Source organism: Cavia porcellus, unplaced genomic scaffold, assembly GCF_034190915.1.
Source record: "Cavia porcellus strain 051 isolate PalLab524CR breed Dunkin Hartley unplaced genomic scaffold, mCavPor4.1 scaffold_23, whole genome shotgun sequence".
Lineage (NCBI taxonomy): Eukaryota > Metazoa > Chordata > Mammalia > Rodentia > Caviidae > Cavia > Cavia porcellus.
Genome location: NW_026947506.1, coordinates 57,854,359 through 57,874,520, shown reverse-complemented (window position 1 = coordinate 57,874,520; position 20,162 = coordinate 57,854,359). Strand labels below are relative to the sequence as shown.

The 20,162-nt window shown below is 35.1% G+C and overlaps 1 protein-coding gene across 10 annotated transcripts in view; it reads left to right on the top strand.

The window, feature by feature from the left end:
* Positions 1 to 20,162, top strand: part of Auts2 (activator of transcription and developmental regulator AUTS2) — a 1,133,580-nt gene that overhangs the window by 500,800 nt on the left and 612,618 nt on the right. For all 10 annotated transcript variants that reach the window (XM_063233595.1, XM_063233594.1, XM_063233592.1 and 7 more), the window contains one exon: positions 10,752 to 10,853. In XM_063233595.1, the coding sequence (XP_063089665.1) occupies positions 10,752 to 10,853 (102 nt within the window). The remainder of the gene's footprint in view (positions 1 to 10,751; positions 10,854 to 20,162) is intronic.

Below are 20,162 nucleotides of genomic sequence, written 5' to 3'. Positions count from 1 at the left end.
TACTTGGCCCTTATTACAAATTGGATTATCCCAATCCTTAAACCTACTCATTCAGGTTGAAAATAGGAGATTTTGTTTTTTAACTTTTTGTTTTCTGAAGCCATGTGAAAATCACTTTCTACTTGGGTGTGAAGTTTGTTAGAAAATCAAAGTCTCTAATTCAGGTCCCTCTCAGGCTAGGTTGGTAATACATATTAAATTATTCAGGGCAGCGCAGGGTGTAAGGACCTTTCTGGTGTGATCATTTCTATATAACTGCAGAATCACTTCGGGCAGTTCTCTTTATTCTAGGCACCTATTGGTGACACCAGAAATTACATGAACTATGTGCAGTATAACAAGAACAGTCATATTATTTCTCCATAAAGAACGCCTTCTCAAGAATTTACTCAGATGATTATACAGTATTTACTTGCTGGAATTCTTTCATAAAGATCTCTTTGCTAGGATTGAACAGTCATTGTTTGGTAACATACAGCTTTGAAGTTGCTATCATTATATGCTACAAGAAGATATTTTGCTGATTGATTTTTAGCAAAGTAAGAAATGGAATTTTTTTTAAAACTTGGTAGAAGATAACATAAATAGAATTTTTAAATGTTTCATATTATCCAAATTACTTGAAAGTGCCAATCTGTTCAGTAAATATGTATAATAGTAAGAAAGCTATTAACTTCTCTTAGTAGTGATTTTTTACCTTTTTCTGAACAAGTAGTTTTAAAATTCTCAAATGCCAGAATGAAGACTTCTTTTGTATGCTATTCTTCCTTTATTTTATAATACCTCACTCTTAATAAGTTACATATGATCACTGTTTTGAGAACAAGATCAGGGATAGCAAATTGTGAAGAATAATGAATCTAAAAGACATATTGGTATGATCACTAAACTCAGAAGTTAGCCGGTACATACGCCACTTTTCATGATAACTGAGCGCCACATTTTTTTGTTTTCTTTATTTATCAATCTTAGAAAAGTAGATTTTTATGACTCAGTTACAGTATTTGATAATAGCTCAGGGGCCATCTTGTAGGTTATTCTAAAGACCACCTTAATATAGCAGAACTTAAAAGATGATACATATTGACTAAGTATTTATTAAGTAAATTCTAGGCACTGTTTTAGATCCTAGAGATACAATAGTAAAGAAAAAGTTAAAAACAAAAGTTCTCAAAGAAACACAAAATAAAACAAAAACATCAGTTCTCATGTAGTTTTTAATCTAGTTCCTGTGTGTGCTAGGAGTTTTTAAAGAGACAAAGAACAAGCAAAATCAATAACAACTTGAAAGTTGTTAAGTGGAGGCAGTGTTACAATTGTAAATAGTAGGATTAGGGTAGTTCTCATTGAGAAAGTAACATTAAATAAAGATCTAAGGGAAAGAGGTTATAAAACATATGGCTTTCAGAAAGCTGAACATTTCGGATAGAGTAAATAAATGCTGAGGCTCAGAGCTGAAAACATGGTTGGCTTGTTTAAAGAACAGTGAGGACACCAGTGAACTCCCATATCGTGAATAATGGAAGAGCCAGATAGACCAGGGTTTTCCATATAGGACATTGTAATAATCTCGACCATTATTCTGAAGATGAAGGATGGCAAAATTTCAGAAGATTTTCATAAAAATAAGGATGTACATACAACTTACTATTTTATAGGAGCATTCTACCTTCTTACCTAAGATGCAATAAAATGCAGGGCAGGGGCACAGAAGGAAGGTTAGATCAAAAGATGCTGTAATGATCCAGACATGAGATAATGGTAGTTTTGAGCAGGGTGGTAACTATGAAGGAAGTAAAGCCATTGAAATGGTGAAGTTGCCATTAGTAGTGACTAGAAATATTGAGAAATTATCTTTGGTTATCTTAAGTTTGAAATACTTATTATTGTCTCAAGATAGAATTATTGAATGTAGTTGGATTTGTAAGATCTGAATTTTAGAAAGAGATTGGGGCCAAAGATATGAATTAGGCATCATCAGCATGTATGTAACACAAAAACTATGAGACTGGATGAAGTCCTCCAGGTATGGACTGGAAAAGTAAAGGAGATCTAAGGACAATTTTCACTTTAATTCCTGAGGAGATATGGAGTATTCAGTAAGAGATTGATAAGGACTGCCTAATAATAAGAGGAAAAGTAGAAGTGAAACAAAATACTTCAAGAATGAAGGAGTAGTTACTGGTGTCAGGAGCTACTGTTACACCAGTAAGTCGAGGAATCAGAATGATTACTACCTTTGACATTATTAATGTCATTGATGATTGGTATTGCCCTTAAAAGTCAAGCAAAAGTGACCTTTGCATTAGACCTTATTCTGAGCCTTCTTAAGCCACCTTCATTCCTAGAGTGGAAGAATTTAATAGGCCAAACATGTGCCCATTTGGAACATCATTATGTCCCTTTTACCCTGTGCTACTGATTATCTAGAATGCTGGAATTTCCAGCCCAAATATTCTCCACCTTGCTTCTTCTAGGTCTGTTCTCTTGGCGTGCATACTTTTAAGAACAGATTGAACCACAGCTATGTATACTGAAAACCAGTTTGGTCTAGTTGGAGTCAGTAAATGTGATAGATCTCCATGGAGCCTTTAGATTGGTCTGGTACATTAGGATATGTATAAATGAGGTTTCTTAAGAAAAGGGACCAAACCATTGGTGGGGAAAAAAGCCCAGCAGACCAATGGCCAGCTCTTTTATACCATCACAGCCTATCAAACAACCTCAAGGAGCTGAAAGTGGTAGTGTATATATTTCCGTAATCCCAGCAACTCAAGAGGCAGAGATAGGAGGATGGCAAGTTTCTGCCTATCTTGGTGATTTAGCTGTGTCTAAATAAAAAATAGAAATGGTTACTGATGTAGCTCAGTTGTAGAATACTTATCTAATATGTTTGGGCACTTGAGTTCAATCCGTAGCACTGGGAATAGGGATGGGGGGAACTTTCAAGGAATGCAGAATTCTAAAGTGAAACCTGACTTTCAATGCATTATACATATTCATTTAAACAAGGTACAAGGACAGAACACGGTTCCTTTAGCATTATATTAGTTTGATTTACACTCTTTAACTGTTGAGACAGTGTTGTGTGTCTCCTGCATCTAGCTCCACAAATGCTTTTGACAGACTGATGTTGAGCTTGACAGAACAGTGTTGGGACATAGAGGGACAAAAGTCTCCATCCTTAACCAGACTATAAGAGAACCAGTGACATGAAATATAATGCTTTTCCAAATTTCTTATAAAGAGAATAAAAGAAATAGAAAGGTAGGAAGGTTGTCTTGGTTTTGTTTTTATTTTAATGGCGTTTTTTCCTAAGGTGAGAAAAGTAATGGATGTTATTAAAGAGCAAGATTGTGTTACTTTCTAAGACTACTATAAGAAAACACCACAGAATATGTAGTTTAAAAAACAGAAATTGGTTTCTTAAAAATTCTGAAAACTACAAGACGAAGACTGAGGTGTTACCCCACTTGTTCTTTCCTGAGTCTACTCTGTTGCCTTGTACATGGCTGCTGCTTGCTGGGTGCTCTCTTGGTTTTGCTTTGGTGTCCATCCATGGTGTCCCTCTTAGCACCTGCATTTTTCTTTTATTAGGACACCTGTTGAATTAAATTATTGTCTCTATTTCTAGTTCATTCTCTGTTGCTGAAACAGAATCCCACAGACTTGGGAATTTGAAAAAGTACAAGTTTCTTCAGCTCGTGGTTCTGGAGACTGAGAACCAAAGAGCCTGACACCAGCATCTGGTGAGGGCCCCTACTGCATCAAAACATGTCAGAGAGAATGTGAACACACAGAAGGTAGACAGAGACAGTAACTGTCAGATAGTCACTCTGATAGTAACCAGCGTCTCCCCAGATAATGCTATTAATCTGCTAGTGAGGATAGAGTTCTGGTGATCAGTCACCTCTTACTGCTTCATTGCATTAGCAATAAAGTTTCCATCATATGAACTTTGGAAGACACATTCAAAACATGGCACCAGCCCAAGGGCTTTCTTTTAATTACCTCTTTAAAAGGGCCTGTCTCCAAATTTAATCATGTTCCGAAGCAATGAGTATTAAGGCTTCAAGGGATGAATTTTTGTGAACACAGTTAAGTTCATGATAGTAACTGCATGTATTATAGAACAAGGATTTCTGGGCCCCATCCCACCTCTGAAATGTCTGTGTGTTTTTCAAGAGTGGGCTGCAGTACTTGCCAAATTGATTCAGTTCTGTACATATGAAATTAATATATCCTTTCATGGAGCTGCCATAAATTGATGATAAACTTAGTGAAATATGAGTTAATGAAGGTTGTAGTGAACAGAAGAGGAATCTTAGCTTCGATTAGATCTTACTTTTTTACTGAAATTGAAATTAACTGGATTAAAAGAATGGAAATCTGAAAATAAGTTCGGCGTCAATTTCTATTTTGAAAACACTTAATTCACAGTATTGAATTCTTAGGAGACATACATGTTTTTTGTTTAATTTTTATAATCTCAGCAGATGTTAGAAGTCATTTATATTTTACTTTTTTTTTTACATCCTTCAAAGTTAAGTAATGAGGTATTTGTTTTATGAGGTCTTTCTCTCCCTTCCCCCTTCCTCCCTCCCTCCCTCCTTCCTTCCATCTCTCCCTTCCTACCTACTGTCCTACCTACTTTCCTTCCTTTCCTGCCCTTGCCAAGGTATTCTAGGCTCATCTTCTTTCCTCAAACCTTTAGCTGCTTTTCTTTTTTCCGTAGAAGAACAGGAAGGGATGATTGTGATGTGGAAGCATGAAGCATTTTTATATTTGGTAGCGATGCTTATTTTTAAGAATGCCAGACTGTTTAAAAAGTTAGTTGAAACACGTCTTTTTATAGAAAAACATTTTCTATAAACAGTTTATGCATTCTTCAATTTTTAATATTCATCCTGGAAAAACCGAATGACACTGTTGCAAAATTTCTTCTTGATAATCAAAATCTCATTTTCATAAAGCTAGAAACTGCACAAAGGGATTCAATTTCTCCATCACATTATTTTTTGCACTGCATATTTTTATCGTGTGTGTTTCTAAGGCTATTTGAAAGCACTTTAGTTCACATTTATACCAAAGGAATGCCAAACACCCTCTGTTCATTTTGGTTTTTCTCTTTAATCCTACTACAGTAATTTTTTTTCCTTTGTTTAGATCCATTTTTGGTCCAAAAATGAGTAGTCAGGTGTGTTATTAAGCATAATTAAGTGTAGAAATAGTACCCAAGTTATAGATCAAATTTTGAGTTATATATCAAGCACTGCTTTCATATACTTCCTTCATCTTATTAGGCTATGTATCATAATATTGACCAAATCACAGAGAGCAGTGATTCTATTGATAAGCAGTAGAACATTACTTAGTTCAGCTGTCAGAAATGAGTTCATGTATTCTAAGAGTATCAAAGTCAATCAGAGTGTTCCTGATTGTCTTATTTCTTGTTTATGTTTGAAACTATGTAGTCAAATTACTCCTGGATTATTTTCCTTACCTTATTTTATTAACTTTTCCCCTGCTATTCAGAATGACTTTAAAATGTTGAACACTGCAGTAATACCTTGGGACTCAACTGCTTTGCAATTCATGCAAGTTTGTGCTGTACTTGTTTGATAATATACTCACATTTAGAATTTGTCAGTGTTGATTGCCTCATAACTCCATGACCTTTTCAGTCAAAAAATTTGTTTGATACTCATCTTTGGTGTTTGTTGTATGTCCCGAGCCAATTACAACTGATTGAGTAGCAAAGTACCACTACATATGTGGTTAGCAAATGGGAGCATTTCAGTATTTTCCATTTCCCAAGCTGATAGCTCAATTATTTTACCATTTTAATTGTTTATTTGGAAACATCATTAATACAGATAAATGACTTTTCAAAGACCAAACAGGGAAATGCCAATTAAAACTACGTAGCAATTCCATCTCATCCCAGTTAGAATGAGTGTCATCAATAATATAAAAAACAGCCATCACTGACAAGAATGCAGGTACATGAAGGGAAGTACACTGCATTGTACACTGCAGTGTACATTGTACACTGTTGGTGGAAATGTAGGTTAGTACTCACTATGTGAAAATCAATATGGACATTCCTCAGGAAACAAAAATATGACTGTGTTATACCACTATTTCATATATATCTGAAAGAATAAAAGTCAGCATGTTTTATGGGGGTCTGTGTACCCTTCTTTATTTTGGTACAATTACCAATTGCTAAGATATGCAACCAAAGCCTAAGGGCTCATCAACAGATGAGTAGATAAAGAAAATGTGATGTAATGATATGTGTGTGTGTGTGTGTGTGTGTGTGTGTGTGTGTGTGTGTGTGTGTTTGTGTGTGTAGACGGAAAGACAATGTATATGTACTACAGGAAAAAAAAACTTCTATAAATATTTTATGCTAAATTTACTGAGGCAGCATGATACAAATACAAGTTACTATGGGCCTCTGTAATTACAAGAGATGCTCAAATTGGTGATCATTAGGTTCCAGACATTTATTAGTACAGCAGACTGCTGCTTGGGTAAATTTCGTCACTGATATTGCTACATGCACATTTTCAATTTCTTCTCTAAGGGCTAGCCATGTAGTTGAAAAAAAAATCATACTTTTTTCCTTTCTTCAAGAGTGTATACATTTTTGGTGAACTCTGTATATATGACTAATACCCATAAAAAAGAACAAAATTAGGTCACTTGCAGGAAAATGGGTCATCATGTTAAGCAAAATAAGTCAGACTCAGGCAAGTATCATATTTTCTTTAACATGTGAAATCTTAAAAGAAAGAAAATAATGCCATGAAAATAGATGGGAGACTATTAAACAAGAAGGAAATTTGGAAAGCTGGATGTGATGAAAATATTATATGCCTATATGAAAGCTAGATGCAGTAATTTGTAAAATTAATGTGCACAAGGAAGTTTAGAGCTCATTGGTATATTTCAGGGTGTTGTAGAGTGTATTTAGGTCCCTACAGGGAACCTCAGAATTCTGAAATAGGATATATTCTACTTTGAAGAACCAAAAGCCTGGATGGAGATTACTTTTGGACACATTCTTGTAGTGGATTGCATAATTCTCATCATTCCTCTCAAGTTGTGGACATAGTATCTCAACATAATTTATTCTTCTGTAAATTTTATTTGATATGTTAATGGCACCTAGCGTCTTTCTGAATTTTCCATATCTAAACTGAAAAGAATGGCATAATGTGGCCCACAAATGACAGAGATATGTAAAGAAGTGTTCCTCCTTCTTGTGGTCCAGTGTGATGGGACTTTGTTACATGTTCATTAGCAGTGATAAAACCATTGATCATTATTTTATTAATTAACCACTAGTGATAGTTAATGCTGTAATGAGATTACAGTGTCAGTATTTGGAGGATATATTGTTGACAATGAAATCTAATGAAAACAGGCACACTCCTTACATTTCATAAAAGCAATTTCTTACGGATAGATTTTGTACCTCTCATGTCAGATACTTTCTTTCATTCCCTTTTGTGCTAATTTTGGTGTTTTCTCTATATAATATTCTAAAGGGGACAAATTAAAAAATGGGTTGCAGTATTTTTTTAAGTAAAGTCCTGAACTACTAAGAGTAACAATAAGAAATGTCAGTGTATCTATTATAGCGATAGCATTCCTACTATAGCTATCTTGGGTGCTCAAATAATCATTAAACACAATTGATTTTTCTTAGATCTTAAATGTTTAAGCCAATACCTGACCTTTGCAGTGTCTCTTGATTGTGGGTTTTCTGGGGCATTCAGGTGAAGAACTAAAAATTGTTTTAGTTTTGTGATTTTATTATGATACCCCACATGATCCATTGAATGTGGCTGAAAATGCCAGTTTGAAAATAATACTCATAGGATTAAGAATGAACATGTCTTGCTTGAAATCTTGTGATTTAGCTTTAGTACTTACTATAATCAGTCCATGTCTTTGAAATATTGAGCTGTCTGACAGCTTAAAATCCTAAATTTCCTTCAAAGTTGAGCCTGGCTTTGAAGGAGAAAAGGGTTGTGTAAGGATGGATTTTCTGCAAAGCTCTCTAGAGAGAATTCACTTAAGTGCATTTGCTGGCAGGGGACTGGAAATACTAGCAGGCTGCTTTCTTTTGAGTCATTTTAGGGTTTTACCCTTAACCCAGATCAACACTTAGATAATTTTTTTCAGGGCCATAGAAGTCTGTTTTTGGGCCTTGTTAACAGTATCATTTTCCTTCCATGAAGAGTCGTTGAAACGGACCAGATGCACTGTCCAGGTTTGTTAAAGCGCTTGGGTATTATTAGGTAAAGCCTTGATGCTCTCACACTCTTACTTTCCCACTGCATATGTATTTCTCATCTAAACTGGGAAACTAAATTTTGGTTAACATCTCTATAATATCAGCTACTTCTTAGCAAGAGTCCTTTCTTTGTTTTAGGTATCACATGTTTGTACAGAATACTGATGTACTGCAAAATCTTTATTTCCATGTTAATGTAAACATCCAAATGGGCTCCAAGAATTATAGAGAATGATGGACACTAGAGAGATGGATAGTCCTGGACCTTTGCCTGCCTTTAAGCACATTAATTTGTTTCTTCACCTACGTAGTGGAGGTAGTTCTATCCACCCATACTTAACTTAGAACCAATGCAGTTCAAAGTTAAGTATGAGTTTTGAGGTTTTATGAATTAGAGGTTCCATTCTACATGCAGACTTTATTATCAGAATAGCTCTATTTAGATAAAAGCCTTTTTGAACTTAAAACTGTATCATAATTATCAAAGACATTTAAGGAAGAATAACATGCTAACTAAACTTCAAAGGCATATCTTTAAAAATATAGAAAGAACCCTTCATTTGTCATAATGGAAGAAATAAGGTCTAAGCTTTAAGAAACATCTTGATTTCAGATATACAGAAAATATGATGGTAAAATTTCTGGATAGAGAAAATCTGATATCAAAAAACAAGGCAGGAATGGACTTGAAATATTTAAATAGAAACAAGGTGATATTCATTGCAGGTAAAATCTTCTCTTTAAGTATAAAGGTTAAAATTTAAAAAGACAATATTCTGATCTTTTATTCCATACTAATTAAAAAGGCTCATACAACTTGTATTAGCTTAGCAATGAGTAATTTTAACATCAACTTAGGAGATGCCTAAGTTCTTAAGGGCTGAGGGGGACAGATAGGAAAATTAGCATAATTTTCTGAGCTTCATTATAGAAGATTTCCTGGAAGAAGGGATTTTAGAGGAAAGTGATATTAAAGACTTATAGAGACATACAGTGCAAAAAAGGATGCTTTATTCTGGGATTTGGAAAATTTATGGATATGGTGAACTGCAATCATTAAAGAAACATTAATGTGAATATACAAGAAATGAGAATTCATACTTGGCTCCCTTTTCCCCTTTGGCTTTAGAGTCTCTTGAAAACTTGTAGGCAAAAATTTGCTATCTGTTGCATGTTCTGCATGCAATTCTGTTTGAATTCCCTCTTGCCTGAAATTCAGATTGTATTTAGAGGTTCTCTGTGTTCTCATTATGTACCCTTCTCTGTTTCTGCCTATTTTCTCACAAAAGGGGAGCCTGTTTCCAAATGAGACTCCTCATCTTTTCCTATTGTGCTGCTGTGCCTATTTCTGCTTATCTTTATCACCTTGGTAGTGTCTCCTCCATTTTCCTCTCAGCTATATAAGCTCGATCTACTTTGAATGTGAGGCTTCAGAAATTATTTCTTTGAATGTTAACTGGCTAGTTTTTGGTTTACTTTTAGTATGAATTTCCTGGTTTTGTTACTTTTGACTGTCTTTCCAAAATGACAGCATGATAAACAGACAATAGACATTACGTGATTTCATGTCTGAAAATGTAGTCCATATATACTTGATTTTATAGTCTCATATAGAATGATGATTTTTAGATTCTGTCTGTCGGTTTTTAAAGGAAAAACCAGAGCTGGATAAATCTGTAGAATATCATGAAATTGAGAAACAGCTGAGTAGTAAATGTGTAGAAAACACTAGAATATAATGTCAGAGATTTTTCTTCTATATCTCCCCTGCCCTTCCCATCCCATTTCTTTTGACTTAGCATCCTCTCTCTGGTGCTTGGGACCAACCCAGCCACTGTGTCACTGATGTGTATCTGTTGAGGAAGTACTTATTTAATTTACTTGAGCTGTAGGTATTAATTGGTACCTTTTAAACATCCTGAAATTGATTTTCAGAATGTTGTCTGAACATGCAATCATTAAATATCTCTGCAAAGATTGAGGGATAACATCACAATGTCTTATCATTTTCTCCTAGAAGACAGCCTTTGTTTTTGCCCTAATTTGTTTGTTTGAGAAGAGAGCAGAAGAAATAAAGTGGGGTATCTTACTAAATAAATCTGCAATCTTTTTGGTCTTTGTGTTGGAAAACAATCACAATGGTACAGAAAAAAAATCTGAGGAAAATATACTTTCTGAATCATGGGGTTTGGATAGGCATTTGAATTGTTTAAGGTGTTGGTTCTTTTCCCTATGTGATATTTTGTGGTAGGTTTTATTGCTTATCATACTCTCCATGTTTTTTCCTATGGCAGCTTGCCTCACACTGTTCAGAAACTGAGAATGTTAAAGTTCAGGCCCTCAAGTTGTACACGACTGACAAGGGTCACAAATCAGGAGCTAAGAAACATTTGTCTGAAGTGACCACTGACTTTTTTTTATTTTGTTCTTTTTCTTTTAGCTCAAGCCAGGGCAGAACAGCTGCAGGGACAGTGACAGCGAAAGTGCCAGTGCAGAATCCAAGGGTTTCCATCGGAGCAGCTCCCGTGAAAGGCTCAGTGATGTAAGTTCAAAAAAAAATAAAAATCAAAGCCACCAGAGCACATTGTTGATTCGCCCTCTGTGATATCACTTCCCCAAGCTTTGATCACTGTGTGTGCTCAAATATTGCAGCTCACACTTTCTTGGTGTATGCATGTTTGCACCTTGCAGTTATAATGTCATTCTGAATTGTACTTTGTCCCATCATGTATTTGAACAAATTATAATGTAGGTGGAAATATCTGTTACTTTAGAAACAATAGATTACAAAGGAAGTGCTCATATTTTATTAGTGTTAGGGATGGGAGATGGTATCATTTAACTATGGACTCTGTAGTTTCTCATTTTGGAAAGTGCTAACAATTCCTTTGTATCACTTTGTTTTCCCCTGTAGGAAAGGATGACTAATCCTGGCCATTTAGTTAGAGAAGGAACTAAATTTGCTATCTAATTCCCATGACGGAAATCTTTGAAGAACAAACCTTATTTTCTGTCAGCCCTGTAAACCTAATTCTGACCACTCCCCAGCCTCCAGCCCACCTACCATGGAGATACTCCTCTGCTTTTCCTGGAAACTACTTGCCCCTTTTGTACTCTCTTGCCTTCTTCCCCTGACATGTCATATTGTAACTATTCTGAAGGCAACCTTGTGAAATGTGAAGTAGAAAGAAACTTTATTGATAAAAAGAAGGCAACATAAGTAGATTCAGTGAGATAGTACCAAGAAAGAAAAAGCTAGCAATTCAGTGTTTAAGTGTTAAATAATAGAGTTACGGCTTACAGTGAGGAGAAAAATCCATTACTTCTTGTCTTCTGTTTTAATTTTTTAATGTACTGTAAAGCCGTAGTTTTTATTACAGTATATGTGATGAACCATTATTACAAAATAAAAATATTAGTACTTTTCATAAAGTGAAATTATACTTTAATTATAGAGGTATAAGCAGGGAGTAATCAATATGTACTTTTAAACACATGCAACTTAGAACTGTCTATTCAAAGAATTGTTTTCTTCCTGAGAGATGTCCACCAGCATAAAAGTTTGCAGACTATTGCAGTACAGTAAACCATTCCTCATGGTAATACAACATTTGTCACTGTATTAGCCAAAGAAGACAACCCGAAGACACAACCACTTCCCTACATATCTGTGTTGTTTAGAAAGAGATTTGATGGATAGAATATTGATTCGGACAAGAAGTATAAGTGCAAAAAATAAAATTAATTATTTTTGAGGTATACTTTGATATGTAAGTTGTAGGTAATCATTTCCCCTTGTTCTAATGTGATACAATATTCATAGATAAATAAAGAGTACTGATTCAGTCTTTTACTGTGAATACGGGTGTTTTTGTAAGACTATGTTTGTGTCCGTGTGTTTCTTTACTTTTGTGATAGAATCATATAATCATAAAACCTCACAACTGAGTTTTTAACAATTCTTAATGCTTACGTGGCTGTTCTGAGATCTTGTTATATTGTTAATTTGGGTTCACACTGATTGTAGAAATTACTCCACTGTTACTTAGATTTTCTTTGTGGAGTAAAGAAATGAAAGGCATGTCAGTGCAGTAGGCAAGATCCCAGTTTTGGAGATCTTTTGAGTGCTTGCACTTGACTCACTTTGCATTCTATCAAGAGAAATTGGCAAAAGACTTTACATATATGAGTAGGAAGATTGAGTATTATTGAGATGTCAGCTCTACCCTAAGCTATTTACAGAGTCAGTGTATAATAACAAATTTTTTTTCCAAAACACATACAGATAAATTTGAACATCTGAGTAACGAACACAATGTTTAAAAGGACAAAATTGGAAGAGTCACACTTTGCAGTCTCAAAACTTAACTGCAAAGCTGCATAATCAAAACAGTGTGGTACTGGTCTAACATTAGACTCATAGAGCAATAGAACAGAATTGAAAGTCTGGAAATGGATCCATGATTATCAGGCCAACTGATTTTGGACAAGAGTAGTAAGTTTATTTAGTGGAGAAAGAATTTTCTGTCCCACATATTGTACTGGGAAAATGGACAAAAAATAGATTTGGACCAGTACATCATAACATTAAACAACAGTAGATCCAAATGGCTCAACTGCCTAAACATAAGTGTTAAACTCATAAAACAGAGAAAAATCATACCGATACATCTTCATTAGCTCCTATTCTTACATAAGACTCAAGGAAACATGACAAATAAAGGGAAAATATATAAATTGGACTTAAAAACTGATGCATTAAGGTATATGAAGAAGTTGGAAATATGATGTATAGGATGGAAAAATGTTTGTATACCATGTAACTGTTAAGTGTTTAATGTTCAGAATATGTAGAGTTCTTACATCTCAACTGTAAAAGGAAAACCAGATTAAAAACAGGCAATGAATTTGAATAGCTATTTCTGCAAGAAGAGATACAAAGAGGAAATAAAATATGAGAAGATGAAAAAAAAAAACACTAGTTGCTAGAAACATCCAAATGAAAACCATCAGAAAATACTTCTTTAAACATGCTGTGATGGCTATTAACAAAAACTAATGAGAAATAGTGTTGAGAAATATGTAGAGAAGTTTTAACACTCATACATTGCTGGTAGGAATATAAAACTGTACAGCTACTGTAGAAAATAGTATGTCTTTCAAAAAAGTGAATGTAAAGTTACCATGTAGCCCAGAAATTTTAACTTTCAGGTGCAAATCCAAAATAATTGAAAACTGGAACTGAAACAGAAACTTGTAGTCCAGCCTTCACTGCAGTATTGTTTTTAGTGGCCGAAGGCTAGAAAAAGCTAGTGTGTCCTGCAACAGATGAATAATAAAGTGTGTGTGTGTGTGTCTGTGTGTGTATTTTTATTTATTTATCCAGTGGAATATACTCAGCCACAAAATTGGTTAGCATCCTGATACAAAGTACAACATGAATAAACCTTTAAAATATCATAGTTTAAAAAAACACAGACATGAAAAAACAATATTTATGGCTCTACTTCAATGAGATGTCCTTAATAGGCACATTATATTGCCAGAAAACAGAATGAAAGTTACAAGGGATTTATTCCTTCATAGTTAGAGTTTCTCTTTGGAGTGATAAAATTTTTTTGAAACAGTTCCCTAACATTGTGAATATAATTAATGCTACTGAATTAGATGGTTGAAATTGATTAAATCAAAAATTATGTCATATATATCTTAGCAAAAGTAAAAAATGTAAAGTTAAGGCTGTACAATGTCAGTTTATATCAAGCCAATGAATAACACTTGCAAAAGTTCATATTGTTTATTATTAAAATTCATTTTTTACAATAGCCATTAAAAATAAAAAGAAACCCAGCAAACACAAACTAGTTGGTGCTTAGTGAGATGTTCAGGACCATCAACCATTTTTTACCCAAGGTAACAGTCTTCCCTGGGATGCCATGGCAGATGTAAAGTTTGTTGCAGTGAAAATCTTTGAGGATTCAGCCAACAAAATGATTGTTTTTGATACCAAGGCAGTCCATTCCTGCATTCTAAAGAAGAATGATGCCACCATTTTTGCTTTCAAGGAAATTACAGTAAAACCTTGATTTGTGAGAATTTGTTCCACTTGTAATGCAAAGCACTTGTATAACAAAGAAGAGAGAGAGAGAGAAGAAAGAGAGACCCAGTTGTGATCATATGGTGCTCGGTTTGATGTATATTCGTGTTGTAAGACACTGTTTGTTTATCAAGTTAAAATTTTTCAGATGTGTTTGCTTGTCTTGCAGAACACTTGCAGACCAAATTACCCAACATTCAAAGTTTGAATGTAGTGTTAATTACTTTATGAATATCACAGAGAGTAAGGAGGTTGAGTTAAAGACCACTATTGGGTTTTACTTTTGGTTTTTGAAGTGTTTCGTATATCACTTTTTGTCATGCTTATTTTGTTTCTATTTCATGAACATTTGAAAAATATTTATTATAAATTTTAATGTCTTTGTGTACTAATTGTATCTTTCTATATGTTCTGCTCTTATCATTATAAGTCACATTTTTCTGCTTCTTTGCATGCCTGTCAATTTTTAGTGAATGCCAGAATTACACATTTTTTCTTTTAAGATGTTGAGTATTTCTGATTTCTTTCAGTGTTCCTTATTCAGTGACACAGACAGGCTACTTGGATATAGTTTCTTTTTAATGTTGTGGTTTGCTTTTGCGTTTATTTGGGTGAGACCAAAACAACCTTTATTCTAAAGGTAATTTTAATCCAGTATTGTGTACCCTAATGCCTGATGTATTGAGTGCCTCCCCCGCCCCTACCCACCATTGGAATATGAACATTCCCTACCTTTTTGAGCTTTGGAAATGGTTCTCCCAGTTCCTTCCTCCTAATTGTTTCCCTTACCTCAGGTAGTTCTTTCCTTCCTCTGGTGAGGATTAGAGGGAGCCCTCTATAGCTTTTTGTTTTCTTTTTCTAAAGCTGTCATCCCACCTCTTCAGGTCCACCTTGTGAGAAATGTGTTCCCTTCTCTAGACCCAAGGAATGGACTCAAAGTTGTGAAGAAAAAGTGAACCGAGGCTTGAACTGAGTCTTGCCCGGTTGGGTATCTGGGAGATAGGTAGGCCAAGGCAGTTAGCGTGAGCAGTTTAAGCCTGACATACAGGTTCCTTCTCTCTTTTTCTCACTGGCTAGGGACTATGGGAATACAGTCTTCCCAGCTCCTGCCTAGACCCTTGAGAACGATCCTCTAAACATTGGTTTTAATAGTAGATGATCATGTCATAGGAGGGTAACTTTTTAGCTGCCAGTGCTTTTCCAGTGAGAGTTAACTTAGTGAAGCCATACTTTTGTTGACTGTCTGCCACTCCCTGTTTTGTTTAAGGACCCCTTCAAATGCCTGACCTCATACAAACCTGCAGTTTTGTCTACTAGTAGTTTTCCATTAAAAGCTAATTCTTTTATCTTGAAAAGGGCCTCTTTAAGTTTCTGTTTCTTAAAACCATGGCCTTCCTGATTGTCAGCTCTGTCTTCTTGATTCAGGGGGACACTGCTTCTACACTTCCGTCTTCCCTACCCTATACGTACTGTAGCATAAAAGCTCTTCAGGCATTAATCTGGAAAAATTGTAAGGATTGTCTTATTTCTGTTCACTCAGATATTATCCTACAAAGTCTGTTGTGTGATATCTAAAGACTCTTTGTTTCATGCAACATTTTGTACAGATTTTTAGCTGCTTAAGATGGCCAAGCTTGCTTAATTTGTGTATTTCATCATGCCCATTACTGACTCTGAAGTTGAGATAAAAATTCTCATCAGTCTTCCACTTCTGTCATATTTTTATACTTTGGTAATTGAGACCTACTCTCAAGTGAGACTAATCATAATACTTTATTATTCTAGCTTTTTTTTTATTGGACAGACAAAAGGAATAAGAATAAAACATTCCTGAGTAACTGGAAAATTTGACTCATGGGTAAAGTTTAAAAACCAAATGTATCTTGCTTGTCTAAGTTACATATTCCCAAACCATGTTGCCAGGAAGGAATAACTAGCCACAAGGACTTTCATATTGTTCACATCATGGAAATATAGTAACTTACTTAAATTAGTCATTAAGGAAACAATTGAATATATATTCATGATGAATTATTCAAGGAAGAAAATATTGCTTCTCATATAGAATTTTATAATATGAAGTTCTCAAAACTTAGGGGCTAACTTTAAAAACTTAATTGCACAAAGCTTCAAGTTATGAAATGAAAACAAGTATTTATTACAACTGGCCAAAACCTTATATCCAAATAGATCACATATTAATCAGAACCACTCAGAGAACCATAACAGAACCAGTAGTAGGAAGTTGCTTATGAGGGATTCACTCACACAATTACAGAGGCTGAGAAATCCCAAGATCTATAGTTGGCAGCCCAAAGAACCCAGAGAGATAAGAGTGTATTTCTATTCTGAATGCTGGCAAGTTAAAAGCCAGGAAAGATTGATGTCTGAAAGAAGGAATAAAAGAAACGGGCCAGTTGGGAAACAAGCAGGAAGAATTCCCTCCAATCTATGGCAGGGTCAGCCTTTTGTTTTACTTAGGCCTTTAGATTAAGTGAGGCCCCACCAGCATTTGGGAAGATGCTTGCTTCCCTCTGAATGACTGATTTCAATGTTAAACTCACCTGAAAATGCCTTCACAGAAGCCCCCGGGTTGATGTTTAGTTACATATCTGGGCACCTTATGGTCTCGCCAGGTTAAAACATAAATTAACCATTTAGCCACATTTTGAGGTTCTGAGGAAGCATGAGTGTGAGATGGCTGCTGTTGAACCTAGTATGGCCAGTTATTCAAGGGAGGAAATATTGGAAGACATTAAAAGGATTGGAGTTAAACTTTTTAATGTTTAGTGTTTTTTTCATATGAAGAATTACATGTGAGGATGAGAGAAACAGTGAAATCAGGGCAAGAAGCCAGAAGACTGTTGATTATACATGAGTGCTGCTGACAGTTTGGATTGGATATGACATGAGAGTAGAATAATTGACATTGGAAGTGACCCAGCATTTCCACACCTGATTTTGTTTTTTAGTTGCTCTAGTTTTGGTTGATTTTGCCTGGTTAAAGATACTTTTTATTCCTTTGTTAGTTTTAGTAATCTTATCTCTACATTACATTTGTTTTAAGAGTTTTGCTCCTTTTCATTGTCATTTTTTTTTTCAAATACTTTAGCAAAGTCTGTGAATGCACTTCTACTGCAACCCTTGTAAGAAACTTACTTGGTGGTGTAGTTCCTGGTATGGGTCTCTATTTTATCCCCAAGAGAGAAAATAACATGGAGGTGGTTAGGCAGGAATATCAGGTGCAATTTATTTGCAATAATAGCCACATACAGTTTAAATTAGCCCTATGTCAGAACACACATGCTCACCTACAGGTGGAGTAAATATCCTTCCTGTACTCTGGGAGCTGTGATAGTAGTCATGGCCTGTCTGTGTGGATCTGTAATAAGTGGAGCACATTTTAGATGGATAATCAATTCTGAAACTCCTTGTAGTGAGCAGTTGAAAGAGAAATGTTAACTATATGAGTTTAATGAGTAGCTTCAATGATGGCTTTGTGACAGAGATGCAAAGAAAGGCAGATGGGGGCAGTGAGAAAGAAGAGAATGAGTTTTTAATGAATATCCACTTGCTGACTTGAATGTTAGCAACATTCCCTTTCCTGGCAAATGTGTTGCAGCTGAGCATCCTATTACTTTTCCCACATCCCATCGTAACATGGCAACTGAGGCAGAATGTGTTTCTAAGAAGGCTCTCCTTTACAACATAATGAGATCCAGGAGGCTAATTTGCAGAGATTGCTGGAGCAGTGGTCAAATCTGCAAACAGACAAGTAAAAACCTCAGCAGAATGAAAAATAAACAGGAGATGTTTATAATGAGCCAAGAAATCACACGTCAGACAGTCCACTGCCTGGTATCTCTTCATATCCCTGCCTTCTCATGCCAACCACTAAACATGTTCATCTCCCCTATGTCTCAACTTGTTTATAGTCCCCATTTCTACCTGCTGCATTGAAAATATCAATAATCTGGCAACTCTTACGTCTTCAAGAAATAAGAATGAAGCAATATAATTTTGCATGAACGTGGATATGATAAAGGAAGCTTTTGTTCACCCCCGCTTTTGTTCTTGAGATGAAGTCATTAATTTAAATTTGTTAATTTGCCCAGACTGGGCTCAAACTCATGATTCTCCTGAGTCAGCTTCCAAGATTTCTGGGATTAAGGATGTGTGTGACGTCGTGCCTAACCTAGTTCTTTCTATAAAACAAAAAATTTCATCTTAATTTTTCAAGTCTTACTTTGACTCAGCCTTTTACTCATTCTGAAGACAACTTTGCTGTCTAAGTTGAACAGAGTTTGTCTGAGGTCACTAGATTAAAAAAAAAGTCCTCGCTTATTAGAAATGAACTGGGAGAATACAGCAAGTTGAAGTATATTTAAGTACTGAAGAATGATTTTGTGAAATTGATAAGGCACCATCACCTTTCAGCTTTTTTAGGCTTTACTTCTTGTTATATCTCTTCTCCTGTAACATGCAAAAGCTGTACTAATCCCTAAATAAATGTCTGTAAATGAATAACAAATTTCAAAGTATACATATGTTCATAAACATTTATATAAAAAGTGTAGGTAAAACAATTTTTTTTTTATCATACTCTGCTGTTACCTGTAATTTAGAGGTGCTCAGATAACTTCTCAAAGTTTCCGGTATTTACAGCTGTATGTTTGGACAAATATAACTAAGACTATTTTCTGGGTGTTTTGGATAGCAAAACCTCAAGACATACATGATGCTCATTATAAGAATCAGTTAAACCTTAACTTATTTCTGTTGTTAGTAACTTCTGTTACCTATAGTTTGATGGCAGGGATCGTAGTGGTGACCAAAGACAGTGTCCCACTGAATAGGAAGTCTTAGCCAATCTTTTGGGGTTGGAGTACTAGGTCAACAGAAATTTATTTATTTCATAGACGTTCGTTTCATTTAAATTCTCCAGCCATCATTGAATGGAGCTGGCATATAGCCAAGAAAAATGTGGAGAAAGAATAAGAAAAGGAAATGTCAATGATTTCGGCATTCGGATAAGTTGTTTAAAAGAAAGGTTTTTTTTTGTAAAATTTTCTGCCAGGTGTAGATACAACTTACTGTCACAAATCTCCCACAATTTTTTTTGTTTTATTCTAAGATTCAGTATACCTTCTAACAAATACTGAAATAAATTCCAGTGGATCTTTAATATACATGAGGATGTAGAGTCTGTTCCTTCATGTGTCTGCCAGTGTTTGCATGTGCCCATGTGTGTGTGGGAGGAGGGTTATAAGACAGGGTGCTTAAATGCTTTGTTGCATTATGTTAATTCCTCAGCAGTGCAATCAAATTCATGTCGTAATTAAAGCTGTCAGTTGGAAGGCAAGCCAATCGCCACGAAAGCACAGCATAACAAATGAAGTGAAATGATTCTGCGTGTAGCTATACAATGCTTCGCCAGGCATGAAATTAAATAAGTAATTTGATGTTGACATCAGAAATTGAAATGATACCCACTGTTCTCTCATTCAGTCAGACCTGCATAAACAATAGCCAGAACAAATACGCACAACAAAGCCTTCTTCTCCACCCAGCTCCCTGAGTAATGTACAATATATATGCAAAATGAGCATAACAGAGTTTTCCTAGATTTGAAGGATGTAATTTTCTTTGGTATACAATGAAATGATGTGTATGTGGGGGTAGGGAGGTGGGTTTGGTGAGATACTTCTGAGATAAAATGTATTTGTAGGAATTGAGTGAATGGAATAAATAAAT